The sequence below is a fragment of the Panthera onca genome, chromosome B2 (genome assembly GCF_046562875.1).
Source record: "Panthera onca isolate mPanOnc1 chromosome B2, mPanOnc1 haplotype 2, whole genome shotgun sequence".
Classification (NCBI taxonomy): Eukaryota; Metazoa; Chordata; class Mammalia; order Carnivora; family Felidae; genus Panthera; species Panthera onca.
Window position 1 is genome coordinate 3,663,199 of NC_138343.1, and position 27,414 is coordinate 3,690,612.

At 45.2% G+C, this 27,414-nt stretch overlaps 9 protein-coding genes and 1 pseudogene across 10 annotated transcripts in view; 4 read left to right on the forward strand and 6 right to left on the reverse strand.

The window, feature by feature from the left end:
* Positions 1-1,611: 1,611 nt before the first annotated feature.
* Positions 1,612-2,329, reverse strand: LOC144616327 (histone H3.1). The gene has a single exon (XM_078446538.2). It carries the CDS (start codon positions 2,044-2,046, stop codon positions 1,636-1,638), a length of 411 nt encoding a protein of 136 aa, XP_078302664.1. The 5' UTR covers positions 2,047-2,329; the 3' UTR covers positions 1,612-1,635.
* Positions 2,330-2,386: 57 nt separating this feature from the next.
* On the forward strand, positions 2,387-4,303 carry LOC132675605 (histone H2B type 1-C/E/F/G/I). Its single transcript, XM_060627906.3, has one exon. The coding sequence runs from the start codon at positions 3,154-3,156 to the stop codon at positions 3,685-3,687; it is 534 nt and encodes a 177-aa protein (XP_060483889.3). The 5' UTR covers positions 2,387-3,153; the 3' UTR covers positions 3,688-4,303.
* Positions 4,304-5,401: 1,098 nt separating this feature from the next.
* Positions 5,402-6,894, reverse strand: LOC132674850 (histone H4). The gene has a single exon (XM_060627360.3). It carries the CDS (start codon positions 6,789-6,791, stop codon positions 6,480-6,482), a length of 312 nt encoding a protein of 103 aa, XP_060483343.2. The 5' UTR covers positions 6,792-6,894; the 3' UTR covers positions 5,402-6,479.
* Positions 6,895-9,067: 2,173 nt separating this feature from the next.
* On the reverse strand, positions 9,068-13,597 carry LOC144616333 (histone H3.1). Its single transcript, XM_078446546.2, has one exon. The coding sequence runs from the start codon at positions 12,847-12,849 to the stop codon at positions 12,439-12,441; it is 411 nt and encodes a 136-aa protein (XP_078302672.1). The 5' UTR covers positions 12,850-13,597; the 3' UTR covers positions 9,068-12,438.
* A 24-nt stretch (positions 13,598-13,621) lies between these two features.
* On the reverse strand, positions 13,622-14,162 carry LOC144616335 (histone H2A type 1-B). Its single transcript, XM_078446548.2, has one exon. The coding sequence runs from the start codon at positions 14,110-14,112 to the stop codon at positions 13,720-13,722; it is 393 nt and encodes a 130-aa protein (XP_078302674.1). The 5' UTR covers positions 14,113-14,162; the 3' UTR covers positions 13,622-13,719.
* A 266-nt stretch (positions 14,163-14,428) lies between these two features.
* The window catches only part of LOC144616336 (histone H2B type 1-C/E/F/G/I), a 119,877-nt gene continuing 106,891 nt past the window's right edge, over positions 14,429-27,414 (forward strand). Inside the window, exon 1 of one of the 2 annotated variants that reach the window (XR_014137687.1) lies at positions 14,429-14,839. Coding sequence is in view for 1 of the 2 variants with exons in the window: in XM_078446549.2 (XP_078302675.1) it covers positions 14,450-14,830 (381 nt within the window). In the remaining variant the exon portion in view is untranslated. The remainder of the gene's footprint in view (positions 14,840-27,414) is intronic. The other variant, XM_078446549.2, reaches the window with a different exon arrangement.
* On the reverse strand, positions 18,339-18,753 carry LOC144616328 (histone H2B type 1-K-like; annotated as a pseudogene).
* Positions 19,050-20,926, forward strand: LOC144616329 (histone H2A type 1-E). Its single transcript, XM_078446539.2, has one exon. The coding sequence runs from the start codon at positions 19,065-19,067 to the stop codon at positions 19,455-19,457; it is 393 nt and encodes a 130-aa protein (XP_078302665.1). The 5' UTR covers positions 19,050-19,064; the 3' UTR covers positions 19,458-20,926.
* On the forward strand, positions 19,700-21,327 carry LOC144616299 (histone H3.1-like). Its single transcript, XM_081795662.1, has 2 exons — positions 19,700-19,705; positions 20,920-21,327. Exons 1-2 carry the CDS (start codon positions 19,700-19,702, stop codon positions 21,325-21,327), a joined length of 414 nt encoding a protein of 137 aa, XP_081651788.1.
* LOC144616300 (histone H1.4-like) lies at positions 21,389-22,131 on the reverse strand. The gene has a single exon (XM_078446471.2). It carries the CDS (start codon positions 22,124-22,126, stop codon positions 21,389-21,391), a length of 738 nt encoding a protein of 245 aa, XP_078302597.1. The 5' UTR covers positions 22,127-22,131.

The following is a 27,414-nucleotide window of genomic DNA, read 5'->3' on the forward strand; positions in this document are numbered from 1 at the left end:
GCCTTGATCCAACATTACACATATAAAACAGTCCAGTCATTTTAGTTATGGATAGCTAAGCTCTTTTCCATATGGATCCAGAGTTCCCTATTCCCAAATCCCCAAGTCTCAATGTCTGAAAGAGTTGCAAGAACAAAAATTTCTTCTATAAAACCTCTAGGACTTTTTACGATGGCTGACTTGTCTGTGCACTTTATGTATAGCTTTGTCAATGTTAAGTATACCACCCCAGTAGTCCCCTTCCTTAGTGACCCTTGAGGTGAAACAGTCCATTAAAAGTTTTTGGGTTTTTTTGATAGAAGCTTCTCAATTCTACAGTTAAGGATACCTTTTCCTATCTCAAACTCAAATTTGCCGAAGCGTTTAAATACATGAGAGATGAAATCCTTCCAAGTAGTGTGTGTATCCCAATTAGTAAACATCCTTCTACATTTCCAAATAACTCCCTGAATGGTTTTAGAACAGAATTCCTGATTTCCCTTCTATTCAGTTACCAGTTTAGAAATTGAGAAACCTATTATTTTCATGGAAAAGGAACATCTGTTTAATAATAGCATCAAACCATTTTCTCATAGGCATTGAACAGAATAATTTAAGAAAACTCTCCAGCTTCCAAAGGATTGTCATGTTTTACTGATAAATATGAGGTAGTCTCATAAGATTTAAATCGAGAGTAAGATAGAGAATTTAGGAAAACCAAAAGTGCCTTTTTGAATGGCAGTTAAAGGCTCAGTCAATAGACCATGCAACTCGATTTTTTCGTTGTAAATTCGAGCCCCAATTTAGGTGTCGAAATTCCTTAAAACCTTAAAAAAAAAAAAAAAAAAGCGTCAATTGAAAGGATCCTCATTCCTGCGTTCATTTCTAGAGGTACTTTCTGAGACCCACCCAAACCGCTCTTGGTTGTTTAGTCTGGTAGATATACCGGGAAGGATAGACGGCAAGTTCTCAGGAAACGCTACCGTCTTACTTTTTTGTGCTCCAGCTAATAACCCAAGCCTTGGCTCCCCTTAAGAGGCTTAGGGGGAGATCTTTGATCACCTTTCATAAAGGTCTGGCGGTTGCTAGTGAGTTGGGTCCCCAAATTCTGCTCAGCTAAGTGCCGACCAAGGGTTCTGGGGCCTTGGGATTCTCTTAAGTTCAACACGGTGAACCCTGGGAGAAACAGATAACCAGCAGCCTTGAAGGCTCAGCCCAGGCCCCCAAAGACACAACGGGCCACCCCTTGAATAGCGCCAAGTAACGTTGCAAAAGTGAAAGAGCCTGTAGGATGAAGAGGCAAGGGAACGGTCACGATACCAGAAAGGTGCAAGAGACCATACTCGAAGTTCAGAATAAAACCCATAAATCCTAGAGCCAGAACGAAACCTGTCAGACCTATGCAACATACGGAGAAATAGGGGTTTGAAAGTAAAACCATGTTAACTAAACACACTAGGAAAACTTCAAGAGACCAAAGGCTTGAGAGCTTAATTTAAGACAGCCCTAAATGTCTTTCAGGCCTGCTACAAGTTTGAGTTCGGTTAGCAACGGAACTTACTTGTTTAAGTGTCACGGCATCTGTTATAGATCAAAGTGGTTGGCTCTGAAAAGAGCCTTTGGGTTCAAAGTTGGCACAGAATCCGGAAATCAAGTTTACGCCCGCTCCCCGCGGATGCGGCGCGCCAGCTGGATGTCCTTGGGCATGATGGTGACGCGCTTGGCGTGGATGGCGCACAGGTTGGTGTCCTCGAAGAGCCCCACCAGGTAGGCCTCGCACGCCTCCTGCAGCGCCATCACGGCCGAGCTCTGGAAGCGCAGGTCGGTCTTGAAGTCCTGCGCGATCTCGCGCACCAGCCGCTGGAACGGCAGCTTGCGGATCAGCAGCTCGGTGGACTTCTGGTAGCGGCGGATCTCGCGCAGGGCCACCGTGCCGGGCCGGTAGCGGTGCGGCTTCTTGACGCCGCCGGTGGCCGGCGCGCTCTTGCGGGCCGCCTTGGTGGCCAGCTGCTTGCGCGGGGCCTTGCCGCCCGTCGACTTGCGCGCCGTCTGCTTCGTGCGAGCCATGGCCTAACTGCAAAGTCAGGAAACCAGGGTGACAGCTCGCCCCTGCATTTATACAGGGGCAGAATCACTCTGATTGGGTTGTGGGCAATCCCGGTGAGTCAACTGGAGCTCCATTCCGGAAGTGCTCCCTGAGATTTAGCATTGGTTTAATCTGTTCCGTGCTAGTTTCTGATTGGTTAATTTCAATTAACCGACTTGTTCCCGGCCCCCTTGGGGGAAAAAAAATCACTAAGCTATTTGTTTCCCTTGTGATGCTTGGCACACAACAAATAGGACCGACAAACGCCACAATTCTCGTAAATAATTCTGTTGAATTTTTCTTCTGTTTGTCTATACAAAGTACGGTGTTCTTGAAGCAAGACAGTACTTGAGAATTTCTCTTTAAAAAATCCGCCATTTTCTGCATAGTTATCTCTTTTTCATCCGGAAGGTATTTCCTGTCCTATTTGAAAATCCCACTGTATAATATCTCATGAGTTCCACTTCATTTTATTGACAGCAAATATCTAGTTCACTCTAGTATGGTCTAGGACATAATGTTAACACATAAGGAATTTTATATTTCAGGATTCGCACGTTAAAATTCCAATGTTTTGGAGCCCCTCGTTCTTTTTAATACCGTATTTGACTCAAACTGGTGAGTGGACTCTGATGTTTGGTTTTAATGAATTTAAAATGTCAGTCGGGGTCTAATGGGGTGAGCATTGAGGAAAACGTTTGCAATGCTGAAACTTGAAAAAGATGGCGGTGATCGAGAGTCTTTTGCAACATATCTTAATGATAATAGTCTAGCATATCATGATTCTTGTCAGAAGAGACCCGAGGTGTCCTGGATAATTTATGACAAACCCAAAGGAGCAGTAGTTAGGACTGTACTGGGCTATATAATAGAATTTCCTTCCCTCGTTTGCGCGTGCCAGTTCGAAATTTCTACTTTCATAATTTAAAATAAGGTTTTATTGAGAGGTTTTCTTTTTTCATTTTTGTTTGATTTTTGGTGAATGCACTTTGAGCAATAAAGCGGCATTGCAAATTAACCTATTGGATTCTCTGGAAGAGTTAGTTTTTTAGTCCAATAAAAAAGCAGGTTTGCAACGCTGCTTTTACATGCTATTAATCTATTGGTCAGTTTTGGTCCAATCAAAATTCAGACTTTTGGACCCTCATTTGCATATACGTGATATAAATACTCGGGATTTTTTTCCCCCCTCACTCTTTTCCGTGTTGGTCACAAGTTTTCTGCTTTTGGTATTGTTTATCATGCCTGAGCCAGCGAAGTCCGCCCCGGCCCCGAAGAAGGGCTCCAAGAAGGCGGTGACCAAGGCGCAGAAGAAGGACGGCAAGAAGCGCAAGCGCAGCCGCAAGGAGAGCTACTCGGTGTACGTGTACAAGGTGCTGAAGCAGGTGCACCCCGACACCGGCATCTCGTCCAAGGCCATGGGCATCATGAACTCGTTCGTGAACGACATCTTCGAGCGCATCGCGGGCGAGGCGTCGCGCCTGGCGCATTACAACAAGCGCTCGACCATCACGTCCCGGGAGATCCAGACGGCCGTGCGCCTGCTGCTGCCCGGGGAGCTGGCCAAGCACGCCGTGTCCGAGGGCACCAAGGCCGTCACCAAGTACACCAGCTCCAAGTAGACTCGCCAAGTAAGCGCCCTCTTACCCAACCCCAAAGGCTCTTTTCAGAGCCACTCACTTTTGCATATAAAGAGTTGTAATAGCAAGGTTCCTCAACTGGCTTTAAAAGCATGTTTTGTCTTTTTACAGACCTGTTTCAATAAGATGTGAGAACTGTTATAGTATGAGATGTTTACTGGAACTTATGTTAATCTCTAGAGCCACATAGATTATGTGAAATGTGTATAGTAGGATTTGGCTAAAGCCCTGAAAGAATAGTTTTTGTGTGGTTTCTTTAAATTTTTACTTGGTTCATTGTTCAATCATTAGACTTTACAATAATTTCACACTGGGTGGCTGTAACTTACAGTTGTCTGTACTTAAGTACATGTACTTTGGTTATTTGTTTTCATTACAATTTTCACATTATAACAACATAATTATATGTATTTCACAAAGGCCAACTCGTGCAATGAGAAATTATTTTGCACAGGACACCAAACTCTGAATGTCATTCATCCCATAATAGATCTTAATTAGGCATGGGTATTATTGAACTGCAGAATTTAATCATAGCATCTATTGTAGACCGTTTCGACAATTCTTCAAATGTACATTAAAATGAATTTATCATCCATTTTATTTTGCCTGCATGTTATTGATGTAATCAACTGCACAGCATGTTGAGTCATTTTCCTAAACCCTAATTTTGATCCACTTTTACATGGTTTTTCTTTTCTTGCCTTTGGTGTATCGTTCTGTATTCATTTAGACAGAGAAAAACTAAAATGAAACAAAAATAAGAAAAGATCTAGGTATGCAGGGATCACAGAAGATATGGATGAAAATCAGTGGGTTTCATGTGTTAATTATGGAAAAGTAGACGGTTTGTTTTTGTGCTGCCGAAAGTAAAATGAGTTAGATGTATTGCTGTTGAGCACGTCATTGTTTATAGGCTTGGTATTAGGGAAGCCTGCAAAGCATGACCTATGTATACTTATGTTGGAGATACGTGTGAAGCGTTACACAGTTGTCAAAGGGAATATTCCCATTATAGGTTTGTTCTCCTCCCCCCCCCCTTTTTTTCCTTTTTAAAATGTATGTCTTCCATTAGATAATGATTGCAGTTTCAGTTCATGTTATGGTATCTTAGATGGAACACTGATTGAAGACGCTACGTGTGTTAGCTAACTGTGTTAGCTGTTGCTGCACAACAATTCATTTGAATTTACTATCTTAAAACAATACCCATGTACAATGTGAGTTTCTGTGGGTCTGGGCAGAGTTTAGGTGAGTCCTAGATCAGGATGCTATTGAGATGTTACCTCGGATAGAGGTCTCTTGGATGCTTGCGTGGGGAAATATCATCTTCCAACTCACTGCTTAACTGAATGTGTTTCTTTGCGCTTGTAGGGCTGAGGAATTCATTTTCTTTCTTGCTGGCTGTTGGCTTGAATGGTTGCAGGCTTTTGGTTTTAGGCCTCCCTCACTTTCTAAAGAGCCCCTGGGTTTCTTGGCGTTTGTGCATGCTGCCATGGATACTTGGTCCGTCAAAGCCAGCATGCTAAAGTCAAGGAGGATAGATATTACACAACATACACGTCAGTTAACAATAATCATATACAGAAAAATTACATCCAGTCAGCTTTGTAGTACTCTGTGGGTTGGAAATAAGTCACAAGTCATGTCCACACCCAAGGGGGCTAGATCACAAGGGTGAGCACTAGGAGGGGGAATCCTGGCGGACACCCTACGAGGCCATCACAGGACCCATCAAGAAAAATCAAGGCTAAGAACCCAAAGAAAGTTCACTAACATAGCGGTTTTCCTTCTTTCCCCTGTCCCTTCATTACTCTAGTTCAATTTGCCTGGAGGCAGGAATTGATGCTAAGAGGTAAAGACAAAGGCTACAAATACCTTGAAGTGCTTTTAATTAGGCTACTGCCAGTGACTTTCTCTTGAAGTGAAGACAGAGAAGACAATTTGCCTGGTTATTATTTTGGAGACCTCCTCCCCCTTTCCTCTCTAAGTGTGGACACATCAGAAAACACTGCAGGTGGTTGAGCCCTAGCACGGGGCTAGGTGTCTGTGTAGCTCCCTTTCTGGCTTTAAAGGAGGCACCAGCGGGTTTGTGAGAGGACTTAACATTGCTGCTTTTATTATAGAATATCAGGGAATAGACGTGACAAGGTTAAGACAAACCCCCAAATCATTGTGGCTTAAATACATTTTATTGGTAATCATTTTACATAATCCAAATATGAGGGAGAAAAGGGGCGAAAAACTCCCCATGTGCCACCTAGGAGGCTTGCTTATAGGTGGCTGCAGTCTACAGCTCAGTCTAAGCTTCTCACATCAAACCCTTCCCCCTAGTTACCACGTAGTAGCTGGGCATTCTCACTTTGCTTTTCCTTGAACAGAGTAGGCTAATGGTTTTTCCTCCAGTTCATATTCAAGCTTTATTTCCAGATAGCAACTGGATTTGAAAAATGTACAATCTCATGTTTGGGACATGTCTATAAATGGATTGCAACTTAAAGTGTGGGCACGTCTCAAAAATAGAAAAACCCATAGACAAGGTCTGTGACCATAAACCTTAAAGGCTGCCTTGATGTTTAATGCCCCCGGACAAGGAGTAAACATGGTTAAATTATATGGAAGTCATGGAACTCAGATGGCAAAATACATGCAGTAACCTCAGTTCCCACGAAAAGGAAATAAACAGCGTCGCTAGCTCCTTCTAGTGCATGGATAGGTGGCCCTGAAAAGGGCCTTTAGGGTTGGCAAAGAATTCACTTCTCGTACGCAAAGTCTTAGCCCCCGAAGCCGTAGAGGGTGCGGCCCTGGCGCTTGAGCGCGTACACCACGTCCATGGCCGTAACCGTCTTGCGCTTGGCGTGCTCCGTGTAGGTGACGGCGTCCCGGATCACGTTCTCCAGGAACACCTTGAGCACCCCGCGGGTCTCCTCGTAGATGAGGCCGGAGATGCGCTTGACGCCGCCGCGCCGGGCCAGCCGCCGGATGGCGGGCTTGGTGATGCCCTGGATGTTGTCGCGCAGCACCTTGCGGTGGCGCTTAGCACCCCCCTTGCCCAGGCCCTTCCCGCCTTTGCCGCGACCAGACATGTCCTCCAGTCAGTAAAACAGAACAGCGAAGTTAGGTTACACAGCGACGAAATCCTCATTTATAACCCTGTGGCGGACCTTATTGAGAACAGGGCCGGAGGGGTCGGGGGCGGGGCCTGGGGCGGGGCAGCGAGTTTATCCCCGCCCACAAGTGCGCGAGGCCGCGCGTAGCCGGGGAGACGCAAGAAGGCTCTGTTTAAGGGCCTGTAAGGAAACGTCTCAGGCCAATCAAGGGACCTAAGTAATGGCAGCTGTCAAGCTAACAGCTGCTTCTCCGGGCTGAACTGTGAGGACCCTTACACACCTCGGGCAAGTCGCAGTCGAAATTCGGCATTGGTGTGAATTCTAGTCGCATGTCTGAAATGTATTGGAGTGTTTCCCTTCTGTCCTCCCATTCAAGCAGTTTTGTCCACTTTACATCGAGGTCAAGTAGTGACGTTGGGAGGATGGTCTTAGGGAGCGAGAAAAGAACTGCAGTCCGCAGCCTGACACGAACACGAGTGTGACGGGTGGGGGCTTTTCACGGGGAGGCCTGTCCCCTTGCTTGCGGCCTGCACTCCCTGCGCTTCACCTTCTGAGGCCCACGTCCTGCTTTGTGGCTTGTGTTCTCTCATTTTCACTGTAGGTTCTTCCTCCGCAGGATGGAAATGTTAATCACAAAGATGGTTTGGCAGCCAAAGGGTAAATGTCAGGTCCAGTGTGAGACACAGGGACGGCCACTTGGCCTGAGAAAATTCTGTCTTCCTGCCCCAGGGCTTGCCTTCCTTCTCGATATTCTTAATTTTTTTTAACTTTTTTTTTTTTTTTTACTTTTGAAAGACAGAGAGACGCAGATCATGAGCAGGGGTGGGCAGAGCGAGGGGGAGACAGAATCCCAAGCAGGCTCTAAGCTCCGAGCTGTCAGCACAGAGTCCAAGCGGGGCTGGAACTCACGGACCCTGCGATCATGATCTGAGCCGAAGTCAGCCTCTGAACTGACTGAGCCACCCAGTCGCCCCTCCATATTCTTAAATCCCTCAATCTGGTATTTTGTAATCTGGATTTATGTTCAGGGTTTGTTTTTGTTTTTGCTTTTGTTTTTTTTTTTTTTTCCTTCCTAATGACCTCTATATCTATGTATGGGCAAATCTTTGCTTTTCGAGGTCAGTGCTACCCTTACATGGTTACATTTAAATTTATATACTTTCCCATTTAACCACCAGCTTCCATCACCACCTTCACACCCCAAACACAATTCCTTTTAAGAAAGCATTGTCTGATAAAGTGCTCTGGACCCTCTTTTGAGCATTCGGAATGTGTCTAATGCTGTGAGGGACTGAATTTTTAATATTAAATCATTTAAATTGTAGAGCTATTACTCTGTTCAGTTATTGGAAAATTTGGCGTATGTTTGAACAACGTGGACATGTGGACTCAATTTGCCAACAGTAAAGTTTATGGTGTTGAAATGCAAATCAAGTTATTTCCAATCAAAATTTAGTAGCAGATTGAATGAAATATACACCCAGTTTAGAGGATTTAGGATGAAAAAAGGAATCGAAATATTGCGTTATTCATGTTTTTACATTGATTGGAACAAATATATCTGGAAATTTAGGATTACATAGAATATATTATTAAAATGATTGCATCTTCCACTTTTTATTTTTTTTATTTAAAAAAATTTTTTTTAACATTTATTTATTTTTGAGACAGAGAGAGACAGAGCATGAACGGGGGAGGGTCAGAGAGAGAGGGAGACACAGAATCTGAAACAGGCTCCAGGCTCTGAGCTGGCAGCACAGAGCCCGACGCGGGGCTCGAACTCACGGACCGCGAGATCATGACCTGAGCCGAAGTCGGCCGCTCAACCGACTGAGCCACCCAGGCGCCCCTCCACTTTTTAAAATGTGGTTAGTGGAAAATTTAAGATAACGAGTGTGGCTTGCATTATTTTCTATAGGCAGCGCTGCTCCAGGATTCTTCCTTGCCCCTCTCTGCTTCTTGATTTTTCACCCAACCTTGCCATCCTGCGCTTTGAAATATGGTGGAAATTCAATGTAAGGTTGACTCTTGAATAACAGGGGTTTGAACTGCATGGATCCACTTATAGGCACACTGTTTTTCAGTAAACACAATAAAGCACTGCGAATGTATTGTCTCTTCCTTATGATTTTCTTTCTTTTTTTATAGGTATAATTTTATTTATTTATTTATTTTATTTTATTTTATTTTATTTTGAAATTTACATCCAAGTTAGTTAGCATACAGTGCAACAATGATTTCAGTACATTCCGGTGATTCAGCCCCTCTGTACAACACCCAGTGCTCATTCCAACAAGTGTCTTCCTTGATGCCCTTTACCCATGTAGCCCATCCCCCCTCCACAACCCCTCCAGCAATCCTCTGTTTGTTCTGTATATTTAAGAGTTTCTTATATTTTGTCCTCTTCCCTGTTTTTATATTATTTTTGCTTCCCTTCCCTTATGCTCATCTTTTGTATCTTAAACTCCTCAGATGCGCGAAGTCGTATGAGACCTGTCTTTCTCCGACTAATTTCGTTGAGCATAATGCCCTCCAGTTCCATCCATGTACTTGCAAATACTGTTTTCTTAATAGCATTTTTCTTTTCTCTAGCTTACCTTATTATAAGAATACAGTATCTAATACAATATACAAAGTGTGCGGTTATCAACTGTTCATGTTGTCCGTAAGGCTACTGGTCAGCTGTAGGCTGTTAGTCGTTAAGTTCTGGGGAATCAAAAGTTTTATTCAGATTTTCAACTATGCAAGGGGTCAGCACCCCTAACCTTGTTCAAGGGCCATCTATGTTTCTAAGAAATACAGTTGCCCAGAGACTGGCCCCAAACTCAAATGAAGCATTGTAAAAAAATAAAAAAAATAAAATCATGTTAGGGAGCGAACACAGGCTTGCCAAAGAAAACATTACCCATCAAAGCAAGAAAAGAGGGGTAACTCGAAAAATTGTCAACCTTAGAATTCTTTAAGGGCGGGCTGATGGAGACTTCCTGAAGTTCTATGCTAATATTTTTTTTTCCCAAAAGTATACTTTTTTGAGAGAGAGGACATCCAAAAATGTTTGCTAATGCAATTATAGTTCAGAAGAGCTTAAGCTTCTGTACAAGAGAATGTAGAATCTGGTATCTTTTTTTTTTTTTTTTTTTTTTAAGATGCAAAGTAATCACTGTGGAAATGTAAAAGCATCTCATGAAAACGAAAGCCCGAGAATGGTTTACTGTTTCTGGAACCCAAGACCAAGAGAGACAGATAAGAAAATCAGGTGAATCAGTTTGGAGTCTAGAAACAATACAAGGTTACAGTGTCTACTATGTATTTGATTAATGAGTACAATGTCAAGGAGTCACATCATGCAGTTTCATAGAAATTTATCTTGCAGGTCCTATGTTTTTATTTCTTTCCAGGAAGGATTCACAGTATGTGACACTTTATCTGAGGCTTGGAAATAGGGAACAAAAGGATGGGCCATGATGTTTAGTATCATAAAAGGTGAAAGACTACACAAGAATTGCAGGACCATGGACTTTGATCATCTCACTATTTACTATTGATTGAATGTATCAAATTCAGCAGGGGTTTATTTGGTAGAGCTGTAAATATTTTCTGTCTGGTGGAACAGCTCCAACTCCAAAGATTTATGGCTTCTTGGACATTATTAATTTTGTTTTAACCTCATTCAATAATCCTATTCCAATATTTCTGTGTTGAGTTGTTTATAAATACCCTAATTTCTTAAATATTCTTTGAACCTTTCAGAGCATTTTACCCTTTTCAGTCATTGATGATTTAAGTACTCTCTGTGTCACATGTTTATTTTATATTTTTTGAATCACAATTTCACATTTGTGAAACAAGCTAAACACGTGATGTCATGTGGCTCTGACTTGGAGATAAACAGGGTGTCACAGACCTGCTGGTCCTTTCTACTTCTTTAGGCCTGGGAAATTCAACACTAGTCCCTCAGTGTCATGGTAAATCCTTGGTAAGCAGGGAGGTGGAAAGCGCAAATGAGAAGGCACATTCATCATCAGGCATGAGGTCACTGAGGACAAGGGAAAGACTCTGGTCACAGACCAGAACAGATCTGAAACCTATTAAGAAATATCCAAATATCTAATTAAGGTAAAGGGATAGACTGTATTTCTTTACATTGTCTCATATGAGCGTAGTTTAAAAGGCCTGCCAGTGTTTTTTTTTTTTTTTTTTTTAATTTATTTCAAGGGTATGTTCTTCTGTTAGACTGCTTATTAGGGTCCAGTATCTGTGAAAAATCTATGAATTTAGATAACTTGTAGGATGTTGATAATTTCAGTGATTTTTGTCGGTTGGAGATGAAAATTATGTCATTAGAAAAGATCATCTAAAGGTTGTAATTGTGCTGTAGAATAATAACACTTTTTGGATCTAAATTTGCTCTTTTGGTTTTATTCCAGTCCTCATTCTTTTGTAAAGGAGGTGAGTTTTTCCTCTATCCATCTTGGTTCTTGGCTGGGGCCCGTTTTACAAAGCACCGATTAGCAGGATAAAAACAATGAGAAGTTTATTAACGTGTTTATTTCGCATACACATGGGAGAAACCCAGGCAAGAACGCTTGGAAGAGGTACCTTACCACTGAAGCTTACACAGCGTCTTCAACAAAGAATGTGTGGAGAAATGACTGGACAAGGGAAGGCAGTTTTAGGCCTTGAAGGACCGAAAACCATGGCAAGGTAGGTATATGGGAGGAAGCTAACAGTAAGGTTTGTCTGCGGCTTCCTCTGGTCCCTCTCTGGGCTTTTAAGAGTCTCCAGTATAGAATTTATATCCTGTCTTAAGGCGGAAAAGGGGAAGGGCCCACATTGGTGTTAATGACACATCGGTGTCATTGCTGCTTAACTGCCTTTAGCCCCCAATTTTTATGTCAAAGAGGAATATTGTGGGGAGACTGTCCTAGTTTCCTTCACTTTCTTGAACTATTGCTGATCTTGATAACGTCCTATATTGCTTTGAACTAGGTTCATCTTCCTGATGTTCCCTTACTGATGGTTATATATCAGAATAATTCACAATGAGACAGCTTATTATTTTGAACTTGACACTTCGATAACATATAATGTAATGGCACGAAGACCAATTTCTCCACCTCACAAGGAATCATGTTTGTATTTACTTTTTAGTCTACTGGGGCCGATCCAGTGGGCTGGAGATCCATTAAAAAGAAATAACGCATTTCACTTGATTCACCTAGACTTTGACTCTGCTGAGGATGGAAATCGTAAACGTTGCTCTTCTTTCAACCCCAAAAGGATATAAAAGGCTGCATGTAAAGAGGGAAATCTCCTCAACAATAGTATCCCTTTTGATCTTTAATACCTACAAGCCATTCTGTGCCCTCATCAAACGGCTGCAGTTTGAAAGACTAAGTAACGGAATGTTACACATTACACAGAATTACTATGAATCCAAAGCCGATTCTCTGTTACAAAAACCGGCGGACCCATCTAATACAGTTTCAGAGTATTCTTGAAAAAGAGAAACTTACTTTCACCAAGGGAGCAATCGGAAAGAAAGTGTTACAACAGTTTTTGACAAAGTAGGGGGCTCTGAAAAGAGCCTTTTTCAAAGTCCGGAGGGAACAGCCTTGGGGAATCACGCCCGCTCCCCGCGGATGCGGCGCGCCAGCTGGATGTCCTTGGGCATGATGGTGACGCGCTTGGCGTGGATGGCGCACAGGTTGGTGTCCTCGAAGAGCCCCACCAGGTAGGCCTCGCACGCCTCCTGCAGCGCCATCACGGCCGAGCTCTGGAAGCGCAGGTCGGTCTTGAAGTCCTGCGCGATCTCGCGCACCAGCCGCTGGAACGGCAGCTTGCGGATCAGCAGCTCGGTGGACTTCTGGTAGCGGCGGATCTCGCGCAGGGCCACCGTGCCGGGCCGGTAGCGGTGCGGCTTCTTGACGCCGCCGGTGGCCGGCGCGCTCTTGCGGGCCGCCTTGGTGGCCAGCTGCTTGCGCGGGGCCTTGCCGCCCGTCGACTTGCGCGCCGTCTGCTTCGTGCGAGCCATGACAATTACACAGAAAAGGAGACTGGAGAGTAGCGAGGAGCCGTTTCTGACCCTATTTATAGGAGAGATCAGTGTGGTCCGCAGGTCCCGCGCTGTGATCTAATTGGTTCTCAGGTTGCCTTTCCGAGAAATGATTGGATTTCCAGTAAGATTTGAATATAGAATCAAAATTTATTCCAGTTTATATTTATTCTTAATGCACTTTAAATTGAGTTCATAAAACCGAGGTTTCATTTCGTGTGTTTCAGCGGACTTCATTCATTTCCTTTTTGTGTGAAAAGACGGAAACGCACAACTTTTTGCAGCGGGAATTCAGGCCGCCCCAGAATTCGAAAAGCCCGCCCTGAAATGTGATTGGTCAGGTATGTCTCCTTTGTTCTCTCATTTCTTTCCCGCGTGTTTGACTTTGTGGCCGCAACTTTGACCAGAGTGTGTATATAATTACGTACATGTGTACACACTGCGCTTTTAAACAATCTCAACATACAGGTAATGCTCTCGATGACTATCGTTGTTATATACGTAACCTACACCCCGAAGTTACGACCTCAGAGAATTGCCACTTGGTTTACTGCGAATGGCTTGTGCATTTGCAGTTGGCGGGAGCATTTTATGTAATGTTTCATAAACCTCCAGGCATTAGACATATAATATCTTAAACTCGTCTGACCATTGTGTGGGAGTACCGGGAGGAGTTGTACAGTTTTCACAATAGGAAATTTCGAAATAGGCTACCTTAAGGTTAGCAAGTAAGGAAACAAACGTCTCAGGAGTTCTGTAGTATTTCAGCACTTCCCAGAAAAGATGGGTGGCTCTTAAAAGAGCCTTTGATTTTCGGGATCGGGAGAGCAGGCAGATTCCGTAAACGTTTCACTTGCCCTTGGCCTTGTGGTGGCTCTCGGTCTTCTTGGGCAGCAGCACGGCCTGGATGTTGGGCAGGACGCCGCCCTGCGCGATGGTGACGCGGCCCAGCAGCTTGTTGAGCTCCTCGTCGTTGCGGATGGCCAGCTGCAGGTGGCGCGGGATGATGCGCGTCTTCTTGTTGTCGCGGGCCGCGTTGCCCGCCAGCTCCAGGATCTCGGCCGTCAGGTACTCCAGCACGGCCGCCAGGTACACCGGCGCGCCGGCCCCGACCCTTTCGGAGTAGTTGCCCTTGCGGAGCAGGCGGTGCACGCGCCCCACCGGGAACTGCAGCCCGGCCCGCGACGAACGGGTCTTGGCCTTGGCGCGAGCCTTGCCGCCCTGCTTTCCGCGTCCAGACATAGCGAGTGGTATCCGCGAAAGAAAGTCCGCAGGAAAAGCAAAAGAGAAATGTCCTGGAAGCAGCAAAAAGATGCCAGTTATACTGGTGGATGGAAGTGTAAAACGCGAGCTGGGATTGGTTAAAAAGATCACCGTTCGCTATCCAACCAATAAGAAGGAAGATATGACACAACCAAGTTTACATATTCACGTCACCAAAGACATTATCAAATCAGATCGGGGTATTTCTGCATACCTTATTTGCATAGATGCCCTATAAAAGAGGAGACTCTGCTTAAAGACAGACACTTTAGGATTTGTTTTTTTTAATCCGTCTACTGAGTTGTTAGTAGTTGAGATGCCAGAGCCCGCGAAGTCCGCTCCCGCCCCGAAGAAGGGCTCGAAGAAGGCGGTGACCAAGGCGCAGAAGAAGGACGGCAAGAAGCGCAAGCGCAGCCGCAAGGAGAGCTACTCGGTGTACGTGTACAAGGTGCTGAAGCAGGTGCACCCCGACACCGGCATCTCGTCCAAGGCCATGGGCATCATGAACTCGTTCGTGAACGACATCTTCGAGCGCATCGCGGGCGAGGCGTCGCGCCTGGCGCATTACAACAAGCGCTCGACCATCACGTCCCGGGAGATCCAGACGGCCGTGCGCCTGCTGCTGCCCGGGGAGCTGGCCAAGCACGCCGTGTCCGAGGGCACCAAGGCCGTCACCAAGTACACCAGCTCCAAGTAGACTCGCCAAGTAAGCGCCCTCTTCCCCAACCCCAAAGGCTCTTTTCAGAGCCGCTTCAATTCTCATCTAAAGAGTTGTCACGTTAAGGATTTCTGTAATAGCACATAGTCCCAGTTTTGTCACTGCGTTTTCTTAGATACTCTTTAAAGTACAAACATGACCTGTTCCTCTGTGCTTGGTAAAGCATGTCCTTTACTCAAGAATTTCTCTACACTTTTCCTACCCTACATGATATGGCGCCTGGAAATTCGCATATATGTAATTTGCAGTTGGGTCTTAAAGGTTTTGGAGACAGCGAGGGAGATGGGAAAAGAAAGTTCTCTTTTCCTCAAACCCTAGCAGTTGCCTTACTCTGGCAACAGCAATGCCACCACCCCGTCCACCCTCTATGGCTTCTACACTCCCAGAATCATTTCCACACTTGTGTCCCACCCACCCACCCCCTTCCTCCCTCACCCCCCCTCCCCCATTCGTTCTCACCCTGAATTCCACCTTGCCTGTTCTCCAACCTTAGAATTTTTGACAACTTGTTTCCTGTGTGCCTTAAGCCCTCTATGTGGCTACTGTTTCCTTCACTTGTCTCTGGGAATACCTTAGTTTCGGCTTTTGAGTATTCCGCGACGTGTGTAACTTTTAAGTTCTGTTTGTTAAAATCCAGAAAATTGAAAACTTTTCCTGAATGATGCATGGCCCTCAGCCTCCATTGATTTAAAGGGCCATTACTCCTTTACATTGGAAAGCATTTGGGTAGTGCACTTCCTCTCTCCATTGGCACTTTGGTAATCATACAAGATACCCTTCTTGCTTTCAAGGGATTGCCGGTCTCAGGTTTATCAGCGTCATTTCTTCCAGGCAGGGAAAGTATTTATTCCAGGATACAGAAGTGAATTGAATTTGAGGTCAGCTGACAGTCGTAGGGATGTGGGATTTCCTTTCCTAGGCCAACCAAGGCTTTCTCTTTTGGCTGGCTCGTACACTTAAGGAAAGCTGAACAAAGAAGGCACCAAGGAAGGAGATGAGATATGGAGCCTAGTGCTGGAGAGAGGAGATAATCTGTGTTAAGGTCCTTAATAAAAGTGGTGAGAAATGTATTCGATGCGAAGTGTCTGAATTCTCTCTAGACATCTTTGAGTCAGAAGACATTGGTTGGCATGTTCTGCCATGTAAATGAACTTTGGTTCTCACACCCACTGTGTCTTACTTTATAAAATGAGCACGTCACTACATAATAAATGACTAAAACAAACCATTCGACGGACACTTTTGTAAAAACGAATGCAAGAATTACGATAAAAACTCGCCTTGGAGAGGGCTTTGCAATTCATAAGGCTTTCATGGACGTTACGAATTAAAATTTTCCATCACTCCTCTACATGCAACATATGCGAACTTTTTGAAGAAGAATTATAATCAGACGTAATAAAACCATAGTGAGTGGAGGAAGTGTTACTCAAAGAAGAAGAGTTACTGCTGATAAATCCAGACCTTTTGAACACGAGCAAAGAAGGAACGGGAAGTTGCCGCCGTTAAAATTAGAGACATTTCAAAACTATGGGAGTCTGCAATATTTAGGGAGAATTTCCGTGCATCTACACATTTAAATTTAAATATTTATCTACTCTAATTTTAGAGAATGTCATTGAATCCAGAATCAATAATTCTTAAGCTGCGTGGATGTGTTAATTTCCTACTGGTGGTCTGACAAATTATCACAAACGTTGTGGCTTCAACCCGTAGAAATTTATAATTTCCTAATTTTGTAAATCAGCATTTGGGCGTGGCTCTCACTCAACGAAAGTCAAGGTGTCAGGAATTCTGCATTCCTTTCTGGGGTCTCTCAGAGCAAATCTGTTTCCTTGCTTTTTATAGCTCCTGCACGATATCTTCTTTCTTTGGCTTTCCATTCCTTTTCTCTGTGTTCAAAGCCAGAAGTCTCCGGCCACATCAGCCCCCTGCTATCTCTCTGGTTCTGTATTTAGGTTGCCTCTTCCAATTCTAAGCACCCATGGGATTTCATTGGGTCGCTTGGATAATCCAGGATAAATTCCCTTTTTAAAATTCAGGTGATTAGCAATCTTGATGCTCTCTGCAAATTTAACCGCCCTCTGTGTTGGACCCTAACCTATTCACAGATCCGTAGAGATTAGAAATTAAATACAATTGGGATGGCATTTTTCTGCCTAGCACAGTAGGTCATAGTGTTTTCAGAATTTGATAGAAGGCTATATATTTGCTGCTCTGTGAGGGGGAACAACGCGTAGGCACACCGTCGTACATATTCTCAGGGCGCTCCTGTACCCCAGGAAAGTCATATATACTTTGTTTAGATATTTCTTTCCTTCTGGGACTACTACCTAAAGCAATCATTGACTATGGTAATATAAACTGCCCAATCTGGCAGTTTTAGTTTTCTTTCTTTTACTTTTCTCTCCTTGTTGCTTTTGTTAATTGTTTGAAGGCTTACATATTCTTTGTGTATGTTGTGTTGTGTGCGTGCGTCTGTGTTCTGTGGGGAATAGAAAGTCTGTTACTCATGAAAGAAATTAAGCACGAATACAGAATAGCTTTACTTTTTTCCGACCTGGGTTAAACCCCTAAAAATATTTTGTACGTACATTCTTCGCATTTAAGTCATGTAGGATGCCATTCATGGATCCATGGCAGTTTATAACTTTAAGTAGTTTCCTAACAACAGGCAGAAAAGTGCATATTTTCATTACCATTTTATATATCTGCATGGACCCGGGCAGCGGTGTCACTGCAATGACCTGTGAAAAAATTTTTTTTTTTAATTTAAAAAGAGTTTTTGTTGGTCAAGATAGAAAAAACCTGACACAAAGTCCACCCTGGACGAAAATAACAATTTTAAGGGAGAGACACCAAAATATCAGTATAAAGGCTGTTTCTTTCCTGGACGGCCGGCATCATTACTGTGGCCTTTTGCCAACGATCACCTTTCATTTAACAAGCCTTCGGAGAATTCGCAGTACAATGAAGTGACCCCCGTCTTGGAGTCAGTGATGTGCATTTTTCAGTTTTCGTGCATAGGCCCGTTCCCACTAGTTACAAGTTATACTGCCTTAAGCAAATGAATCTCCTAGAAGGGTACGATGATGAACGTGGAAAGCAACCAGTTTCTTTTTACCACAACATAGCACTAACAACGCAGTCCTACCAAATCTAAGCCCTCTTTGCTTTTCACAGAAACTATGTGTAAAGGACACCGCATCGCAGCAGCTTAAGTGAAACTTACTTGTCACCACTTTGGCCAGGCTTTTAGTCAAAATGGGCGGTGGAGACAAGACACCGTCGACTACGTTGGACATTTTTCTCTCTCTACCAGTGACAATGTATGTGTGCTTTAAGGTGTTGGTGCCACACAAGGCAAGCCGGGTATTTTCAGCAAAATAAAACAAAACCTCTTCAGCAGTCACATAAACTATTAAAACCATTACAACTCTCGCTGAAAAACTGGCTGGCTCTTAAGAGAGACTTTGGGGTTCAATACGAAGACATTTTGTCAGGATTACTTGGCGCTGGTGCACTTGGTGACGGCCTTGGTGCCCTCGGACACGGCGTGCTTGGCCAGCTCCCCGGGCAGCAGCAGGCGCACGGCCGTCTGGATCTCCCGGGACGTGATGGTCGAGCGCTTGTTGTAATGCGCCAGGCGCGACGCCTCGCCCGCGATGCGCTCGAAGATGTCGTTCACGAACGAGTTCATGATGCCCATGGCCTTGGACGAGATGCCGGTGTCGGGGTGCACCTGCTTCGGCACCTTGTACACGTACACCGAGTAGCTCTCCTTGCGGCTGCGCTGGCGCTTCTTGCCGTTCCTCTTCTGCGCCTTGGTCACCGCCTTCTCGGAGCCCCTTCTTCGGGGCCGGGGCGGACTTCGCTGGGTGTGGCATGATGATGAAAAACTCTGCTTCTGAGATAAGAAATATGTGCCCTGGTTCTAGCATTCATAATATTCGTAGGGCGCCTGTGCGAAAGAGGCGTTAAACGAGTTAGACTTTGATTGGATAAATTGTCCTAAAGTGTAAGGCAGTTGCGTGAAAATTGCGTGGGGTTAGTCGTCCTTTGTAATTGGTTGCAAACTTCTGGATAGTTTTAGCCAATCAAAACGCGTCATTTACAATTCGGCTTGCAAGTATAATTGCTTCTCATTTGCTGAGAGGACTTGAGCCCCCATTTCACTTTTCCTTACCAAGCTAACTGGTTGGAGAGTATTAAAATGTCTGGACGCGGAAAGCAGGGCGGCAAGGCTCGCGCCAAGGCCAAGACGCGCTCGTCGCGGGCCGGGCTGCAGTTCCCGGTGGGCCGCGTGCACCGCCTGCTCCGCAAGGGCAACTACGCCGAGCGGGTCGGGGCCGGCGCGCCGGTGTACCTGGCGGCCGTGCTGGAGTACCTGACGGCCGAGATCCTGGAGCTGGCGGGCAACGCGGCCCGCGACAACAAGAAGACGCGCATCATCCCGCGCCACCTGCAGCTGGCCATCCGCAACGACGAGGAGCTCAACAAGCTGCTGGGCCGCGTCACCATCGCGCAGGGCGGCGTCCTGCCCAACATCCAGGCCGTGCTGCTGCCCAAGAAGACCGAGAGCCACCACAAGGCCAAGGGCAAGTAAGCTGGAAAAATAGCACCTTAGGTCATTGAGGGGACAGTTTTAACCAAAGGCTCTTTTCAGAGCCACCCCCGTATTCATGAAAAGGGCTTACATTTTCCTTCTTAATTGTAGCTAATTGGAAATGCCTTTCAGGGTAGTTCGTCAATCCAGGAATAGGGGTACGTGCTCCCAACTCCTCACAAAGGTGAACAAGCCATTCACTCTAGAGTTACCATAAACATAGTTCCCATTAGTAAACTAAGATGGATGTAGAGATGTGTCAAGGGTTAACCAGATCAGTGCTGCAGTCCCCAGCGTTGTAAACCATCAGGTAATAGGAAGGTTGATGTTTCCTCTTTGTTGGAAATGGAGATCCAAATCTAGTTAGTGACCTACAGGACGATAGATCTGGACCTTTAATATTATATGCTATTGAAAGCAGTTTGCCTTTTAATTGACAGAATCCCCTGCAATTCACATTTTATAAACAAACCAGATCCAGCGTTAATGAGCTTGGGGCCTAATCAGTTGCCAATCGGAATACAATACATGCCCTAGAACCCGTTGTCCTTCAATCAGTACTAAGAACACACAGTAATCTTGTACCACTTACAACTGGGTATCTTTCAACACCATTTTACACAAACTTCGGTTTGTGTAAAGGAAGTACGTGTTAATAATATTATAACCTTACAACATTAAATATGAAATCAAATCAGGCTTAATGGCCGGTGCATTCAGGACTTGTATAAATACATACCTAAAAATCTGAGTTTGAATAGAGACATCAAGAAATAGACATGTAATTTGTCTTCCTAAAGTGGAATTAAGGTAAAATACTACCTTGCCACGGCACCTGGTGGCTCGGTGGGTTAAGCGTCTGACTCTGGACTCAGGTCATGATCTCAGAGTTCCTGAGTTGGAGCCAGGCGTGGGGCTCTCGGCCACCTGTGCAGAGCCTGCTTGGGATTCTCTCTCTGCCCCCCACCTCTCTCTTAAACAAGCAAACTTAAAAGAAAAACCTACTTGGCCAGTAACATCTATAGGGTGTCTTTTCAAAACGATCGAAAGCAAGCCGGTTTCAGAGGTCATATCTGAAATTGTTATTCAGTCAACAATAGATAGCTTTGGAATAATTTGTATTAGATTCTGCTTTCAAAAGCCAAAGAACTTTGTGAAGAAACAGGCGAGGTAGATAAGTGATATATCATTGTAAATAAGGTAGAGGCCGGAAAGTGTTGAAAACACCAGCAGTGGTGGATCGGAAGAAGCTGTTATTTTTATTTTTTTATGGAAGATGTTAATTTTGGATCTAAATGTACTAGAGGTCATGTGAATCAGGGAGTGAAGGTCAATACCAATGTCTTCACTTGGAGCCATAGGAAACAAATACCTGTCCAAACAGGGGGAGTCTCGTTGTATATAGTAGCCGAGGATAGTATGGTTGCATTTTCCCGCAGCTAACTGCTGTGGGAAGTTTTAGACGGCTCGCACGAAGCAGACGGCGCGCAAGTCGACGGGCGGCAAGGCCCCGCGCAAGCAGCTGGCCACCAAGGCGGCCCGCAAGAGCGCGCCGGCCACCGGCGGCGTCAAGAAGCCGCACCGCTACCGGCCCGGCACGGTGGCCCTGCGCGAGATCCGCCGCTACCAGAAGTCCACCGAGCTGCTGATCCGCAAGCTGCCGTTCCAGCGGCTGGTGCGCGAGATCGCGCAGGACTTCAAGACCGACCTGCGCTTCCAGAGCTCGGCCGTGATGGCGCTGCAGGAGGCGTGCGAGGCCTACCTGGTGGGGCTCTTCGAGGACACCAACCTGTGCGCCATCCACGCCAAGCGCGTCACCATCATGCCCAAGGACATCCACCTGCCGTGCCGCTCCGGGGAGTGGGCCTAAATTCCTTCAGCCAGTGAAAACTTTAATGCCCAAAGGCTCTTTTCAGAGCCAATGACCTTTTCTATGAGATAGTGCTTTGTTCTTGTTCTCGTAAATTGTGAAAGATCCTGGAGAAACCAAGTGTTACAAGTCCTTGCATAAGCTTAATTGTGTGGCTGTGAAAAGAGCCTTTAGGTATTCTCAGCCCAACTTGTGTTCCTGCCGGCCCCTTCTTGGGCTTGGCCGCCTTGGGCTTCGGAGCCTTGACCTTGGCGGGGCTCTTGGCAGCTTTCACCTTCTTCGGGCTCTTGGCCACTTTCTTGGCCGCAGCCGCCGCCGCGGGCTTCTTCGCCTTCTTCGGGGTCTTCTTGGCGCTCTTCTTGGGGGTGCCGGCCCCCGCGGCCTTCTTGGCTTTCTTGGCCGCCCCGGCAGCCTTCTTGGGCTTGGCCGCGCCCGCCTTCTTGGCTTTGGGCTTGGCCTCCCCGGACGCCGCCTTCTTGTTGAGCTTGAACGAGCCCGAGGCGCCGGTGCCCTTGGTCTGCACCAGGGTGCCCTTGCTCACCAGGCTCTTGAGGCCCAGCTTGATGCGGCTGTTGTTCTTCTCCACGTCGTAGCCGGCGGCCGCCAGCGCCTTCTTGAGCGCGGCCAGGGACACGCCGCTGCGCTCCTTGGAGGCGGCCACGGCCTTGGTGATGAGCTCGGACACCGGCGGCCCGGACGCCTTGCGCTTGGCGGTGCCTGCGGACTTGCGGGCCTTCTTCATGGGCGTCTTCTCGGCGGGGGCCGGCGCGGCGGGCGTGGCGGGCGCGGCCTCGGACATTCTGGCGGCGGACATTCTCGGCTGGCGGAAGGTACAGAAAACAATAATAATAAAGTCTCGGAGTTGAGCTGCCTGGCCCTGGAGTGTGTGTGTGTATATATACAAGCACGGCGCGGCGCGCTGATTGGTTCCCAGCTCAGCCTTGCCACTTGACCGCAACCTAGTCTCAGCTCTGTCCCGGAATTGTGTTTGTTACCCTTGAGGAAAGCAAAAAAAAAAAAAAAAAATTTCCTGTGGAGGGATCACAGCGACTCTATTGTATAGCGACGCGGGACAGCTCGTGCTTTGAGATCTGCCTGTTTTCTTCTTCCAGGTTTTACCACGTCAGTCTCAGTCTTTTCCAAAAGCCCCTGACACTCTGAGAGATTCACAGGTCAGGGAGACAACTTCACGATTTTCGTTTAAAATAGAAGTCCTCCCGTCTGTGCTGTCAATAGCTTGCTCTCTCCTAACAGTCTGTACATTCTTGGCTTCTCGAACGTCCAACAACTGCTTAGTTCTCACTGAGATTGACCCGGAAAATCTGGTTCATATGAAGGGAACTAGCACAGGCTGTTTCCCCATTTCTCTGCAAGAGTGATAGTAAAGGATGGTTGTAATAAGAGCTTGTACTGACAAGGACAGTCACTACTTTGTCCAAAAAGCCTTCATCATTGCTTTTAGTGACAATTTGGAGGGTTAGTTACTTTGGGGGTTTCAAGCATTCCAGATTTGTTGAGGTAAATGGGAAATGTAGCAATGTGTGGTCCTGACCTGGTTGTCTGGCCTATGTTTCCCATAGATGTTGACAGAGGATATCTAGGAGGGCTATGAAAGAGGCTCCTTTATGGTTTAAAAAATGTCTTATTTACACTGACTTTATTGGGGGGGATCGGTAATTAAAATATTAATAAGCTTTTCGGTACAGAAATCTGCCATGCTTGGGGAAGATAAACTTGGGCAACCTAATAAAGTAACAGAATCGAAGAATATACACGTGTTCTTTCTCTCGCCATGGTTTGTTGGAGCCTCAGTTTTTCTCGCCTTTTCTGGGCTATCTCGTTCTTTCCAGGCTACTTTGTAGCTAGTTGTGCTCATTACTTTCTGCTGGAATCCAAAGGTCTAGAGGGAGCTTCGGTCTGAGACTTGGCTTTTGATGGATTTGCCAACGAAGCTATACCCATCCTGTGGCCTGGAACCTTCTCAGATGGCCAGTGAAGAAAATTCCCAGGGAGGCTCAGCTGTCAAACCATCTTCGAAGTATTAATAAAGAACCTTAGTAAATTGACTCTCGACCCTAGTATCAAACTTCTTCTCCTCTACCAGAATATCCACCCCAACAGCAGGACAGGGAGAAGGAACCACAGGGACTTGTGGCCCGAATACTCAGCATCAGGAGGAGGGGTGGAGTAAAGACTGTGTTAACTGCTCGGAAAGAAACGATGGAAAGGCTGATGTGGTTTATTAAAGACCATCCCTAGTTCAACCAGCATTCCACGGATGAATCCAGAGTAGAAAGATCTAGATGTAGATGTCATTATTGCCTATATCCTAGACCTCCTGAGGATACCAGCACAGAGAATAATTATGACATCGAGTCTATGTAAACATAAACCTTATATGGTGTTTTTCTTGCTGGTAATTTTAGAATCAGTATGCAGCAGCTTGGGAGAGCTGCTCTATCATAGACAAACTGGTATTTTGATAATCTGTGATATTAGCTCTGTGTTGTCTTTTCTACCTTGGTGCCAATATTTTGTGAGGAATCCTGTAGTTTGCATTTGAGAGACTTCAATATATTGTTGTTCCACTTTTTGATATGACCCAAGGAAGTCCTAGTAGGTTTTGAGTATTGCCCGGGTGTTTGAGAAGCCCGAAGTCATGAAGATCCGTGAACCTAACATGGGGCTCCTGGGTGGCTCAGTTGGGTGAAGCGTCCGACTATCGCTCGGTAGAGTAGGGCTCTGTGCTGGCAGCTGGGAGGCTGGAGCCTGCTTCAGATTCTGTGTGTGTGTGTTTCTCTCTACCCTTCCCCCACTCATGCTCTCTCTCAACCATAAAAACATAAAAAAGTAAAACAAACCCGTAACATGGAATTGGAAGCCAAGTAACTTGCACAGGAGGAATATAGAGAGACTTTTGGGTGGTTTGGCTAGAGAGAATAATTATAGTCATGGCAGAGTGCATAGGCTAGATTTTCTGGGTTTCAAAAATTAGAGTTGTAATAAAAGTTTTTTGTGGTAGTTCAATTTTCAGTAGCAAATGTGTATGTAGAGGAACTTATTAAAATTGAGGCTTATTTGGAAAAAAAAAGAATATACACATGCAACTCTCACACACACACACACACACACACATGCATTCTTACACTTCCACGCACAGTTCATTTGAGACAAGGGCAATTTTTATAAAAGCGTGTTTTATATTCACTAGTACATTTCTTAGTTATGAAGGAGATAGGTTTGTATTAATGTTGAATAGCAAATATGTTTATGGTAGAAAGGCATTTAATTTTTATTTTCATCACTGTTCAAATTCTTTCTCTTGAACACGTTTATTTTGAAGCATGTACCCGTCTTGTGTTTTGCTAGGATGTTGAAAGTAAGAAATGCTGGGAACACACAGAGCAAAGCTCAAAAGGTGCGGGTTTCACACTCCTTTTCGATCCCTTCAAAATCCAGAAATGACTGATTACTTTCTGTAGCACATTCAACTGAAATGTGAAAAAAGTAAGAAATGTTACTAAAGACTAAATATTAACACAACTCAGATGGGTGAGATGAGATGGGAAATCAGCTCAACATAAATCATTTTTACTTTGTGTATTTACTTATGTATTCCTAATCCTCTTAAGAGGTTTTGATTCTTATGGTTGAATTTGAAACTCACTTGAGGAATATTCATAGATAGCAAGGAGGAGTATGAATTACAGAGAAGCCATGTCGTAAGAAGGCTGTGACGGTGGTCAGTCTAGACAAGAGCCAGAATTACAACCAGGATCCGGGAAATAATGGAGGTGCCTTACCAACAAAGGAAGGGCTGTCTCTTGGCCACCTAAATGTAGGGAGTCTCCAAGGTACTGCCCCATTCACCTTCATGGGTTCATGAATTACCTTTCTATGGGTAACTTCGAAGTTTCTCCCTCAGGTCTGTCCTCTTGCCTAAATGTCAAACTTGTATTTCTGGGTGCCTGCTGGTTATTTGCCTTTGTACCCCCCTATACGAGATACACTCTGTCTATACTCTCTACATAACCTATTTCATCTACGTAGTTTCCAATCAAAAGATAACCATCCACCTGTCATCTCTGTAAATTCTATTTATAAAACCCCCATTCTTTATTAAGTGAGCCACACCTGATTTGTTTGGGGACTTTCAGTCCGTTGAAGGTCCAAGCAACTTTGAAATAAATAGATGGCTCCAATGTTTACCAGTAGGCTCAGAGTGGGCCAACTACATTTCTCCTCAGAGAGTTTTGATCCTTACATCAATTTATACAAAAGGATGCATGTTTCAGCAACCATATCCTACTGGATATGATAAAGGAATATGAAACTTATGCGTTTTGGGCCCCTTCACATGTTGGAGAAGTAAAAGAATAGTGTCAACAAAATGACCCTTCTGTAGCAATATAGAGGAGGGAGAGGAACACATAATACTGAGTAAGTATTAACAGATTTCCTTTCATATAACTCAGCACAGTGGTGACTACAATTAGGAGAAAAAAATATCACATGTCTCATATAGCAAAGCAAAATGAAACTATGACTCCTCTTATCTCTGGATAGTCAGGGGTGACAACGTCCTGTGTTTCTTTTGACAGACCGGGAAGCTAATTCCAGAGGCACATTTTTACACACCTAGAGATGACTTGGATAATAATATATTATATACAGACTATATCTCCCCAACCTAGGAAATATCTCTCCACTGAAAAAACAGGAGACGGGGCTTAATCCATAGAAAAATTTCTCTATGTTCCTAAGGGAAACGTGAAAACACAGACGCACTATTTTCTCCAAGATAAGCTCTGTAAAGAAAAGAGGGTGAGGAAATAACTTCTTTGTTGTGGATGGGTGGAGAAACCATTGCCATGTACCTTTACACAACGTCTGACTACTGTTACTAACCTATGGTTTTCTTTCCAATGCTCACGGCATTTCCCAGTGCTCCTGTCTGCATATTTTCCAAACCCAGAGTCCTTAAAGGCTCTGAAGAGCCCAAAGAAGGCTCAGTGATCATTTCGTGTCGTGGACTTCTTCGGATATCCCATGAAGCTTATATATGCACGATGAATTCTTAAATGATGTACAGAGAATTTATAAAGGAAAAGAATTATATTAAAATTCCAGAATCAAACTTATCAAAACCCCAAATTGTTGAAGTGTTCACATATGTGTTTCTTTACTAATACATTAAAAGTCCCAAGGTTGCCCTCGTGACCAACAATTACCACAGTGTAGAAGGGATGATATGCTTAAAAGATATTGGCAATACTGACAGCTGCACCTGCCAGTGAGAAGAATACATGGCGGGTCCTGCCCGTCACACTGTTTGCTGCCTGTGTGCCTCAGTGGAGACAATGCCAGGGTTCAGTTGGTCAATAGCGCAAATAAAGACGGAACTGTTGTTCTCTGCCAGTTCCTAGAAGTCCTGAAGCCTGCCATTGTAATCGAGGCTAAGAGGCCCGCTCTGGAATTTGTCCCCATGCACCAGGAAGTCAGAAAACAAGCTTCGATGAAGCAGGTGCTGCTCATAGAGCCTGGAGGAGAGGCCACATCTACACAAAGTCAACGGGAACTTCTCAAAGGGATTAATGGCAGGTCAAATGTGTAAATGTTATTTGAAGGAGTTGTCAAAAGAACGTTGTAGCAAACCAGGGTGCGCTCTTCGTTTAGGAGCTGCACCCACTTTAGAGGGGTGGCTACTGAGGAGAGGAGCGGAGAGCATTCACAACATATAATAATGTCGAGTGAGTGCCTGCGTGCAGCCTCCAACACTTCCCATGCAGAATCTCCTCGAAGCTTCACTGCTCTAGAACTTGGACTTTCTTACCTACTCGCAAAGAACAAGCCGAGCAGACACCGCCCAGGTCATAGGGAGAGCGTGGCAGCAGGCTGCCTCCAGAGCTTGGCTCCGCGTGTGCGACTGGGGGGGAGGACTGGGCTGGGATGCAGGGACAGTGCCAGCCAGAAGCTGTCCCTAAGGGACCAGACGGTCCGATCATAAACTGGAGACTCCCGGCAGGCAGCACAGGGTTCTCGACACTTGCCTCCAGCGAGGCTCGGTGAGGGACGCAGACATCCATC

Coding starts and splice junctions, on each gene's coding strand:
- LOC144616327 (XM_078446538.2), bottom strand. CDS start 2,046: ATGGCTCGCACGAAGCAGACGGCGCGCAAGTCGACGGGCGGCAAGGCC.
- LOC132675605 (XM_060627906.3), top strand. CDS start 3,154: ATGCTATTAATCTATTGGTCAGTTTTGGTCCAATCAAAATTCAGACTT.
- LOC132674850 (XM_060627360.3), bottom strand. CDS start 6,791: ATGTCTGGTCGCGGCAAAGGCGGGAAGGGCCTGGGCAAGGGGGGTGCT.
- LOC144616333 (XM_078446546.2), bottom strand. CDS start 12,849: ATGGCTCGCACGAAGCAGACGGCGCGCAAGTCGACGGGCGGCAAGGCC.
- LOC144616335 (XM_078446548.2), bottom strand. CDS start 14,112: ATGTCTGGACGCGGAAAGCAGGGCGGCAAGGCTCGCGCCAAGGCCAAG.
- LOC144616329 (XM_078446539.2), top strand. CDS start 19,065: ATGTCTGGACGCGGAAAGCAGGGCGGCAAGGCTCGCGCCAAGGCCAAG.
- LOC144616300 (XM_078446471.2), bottom strand. CDS start 22,126: ATGTCCGAGGCCGCGCCCGCCACGCCCGCCGCGCCGGCCCCCGCCGAG.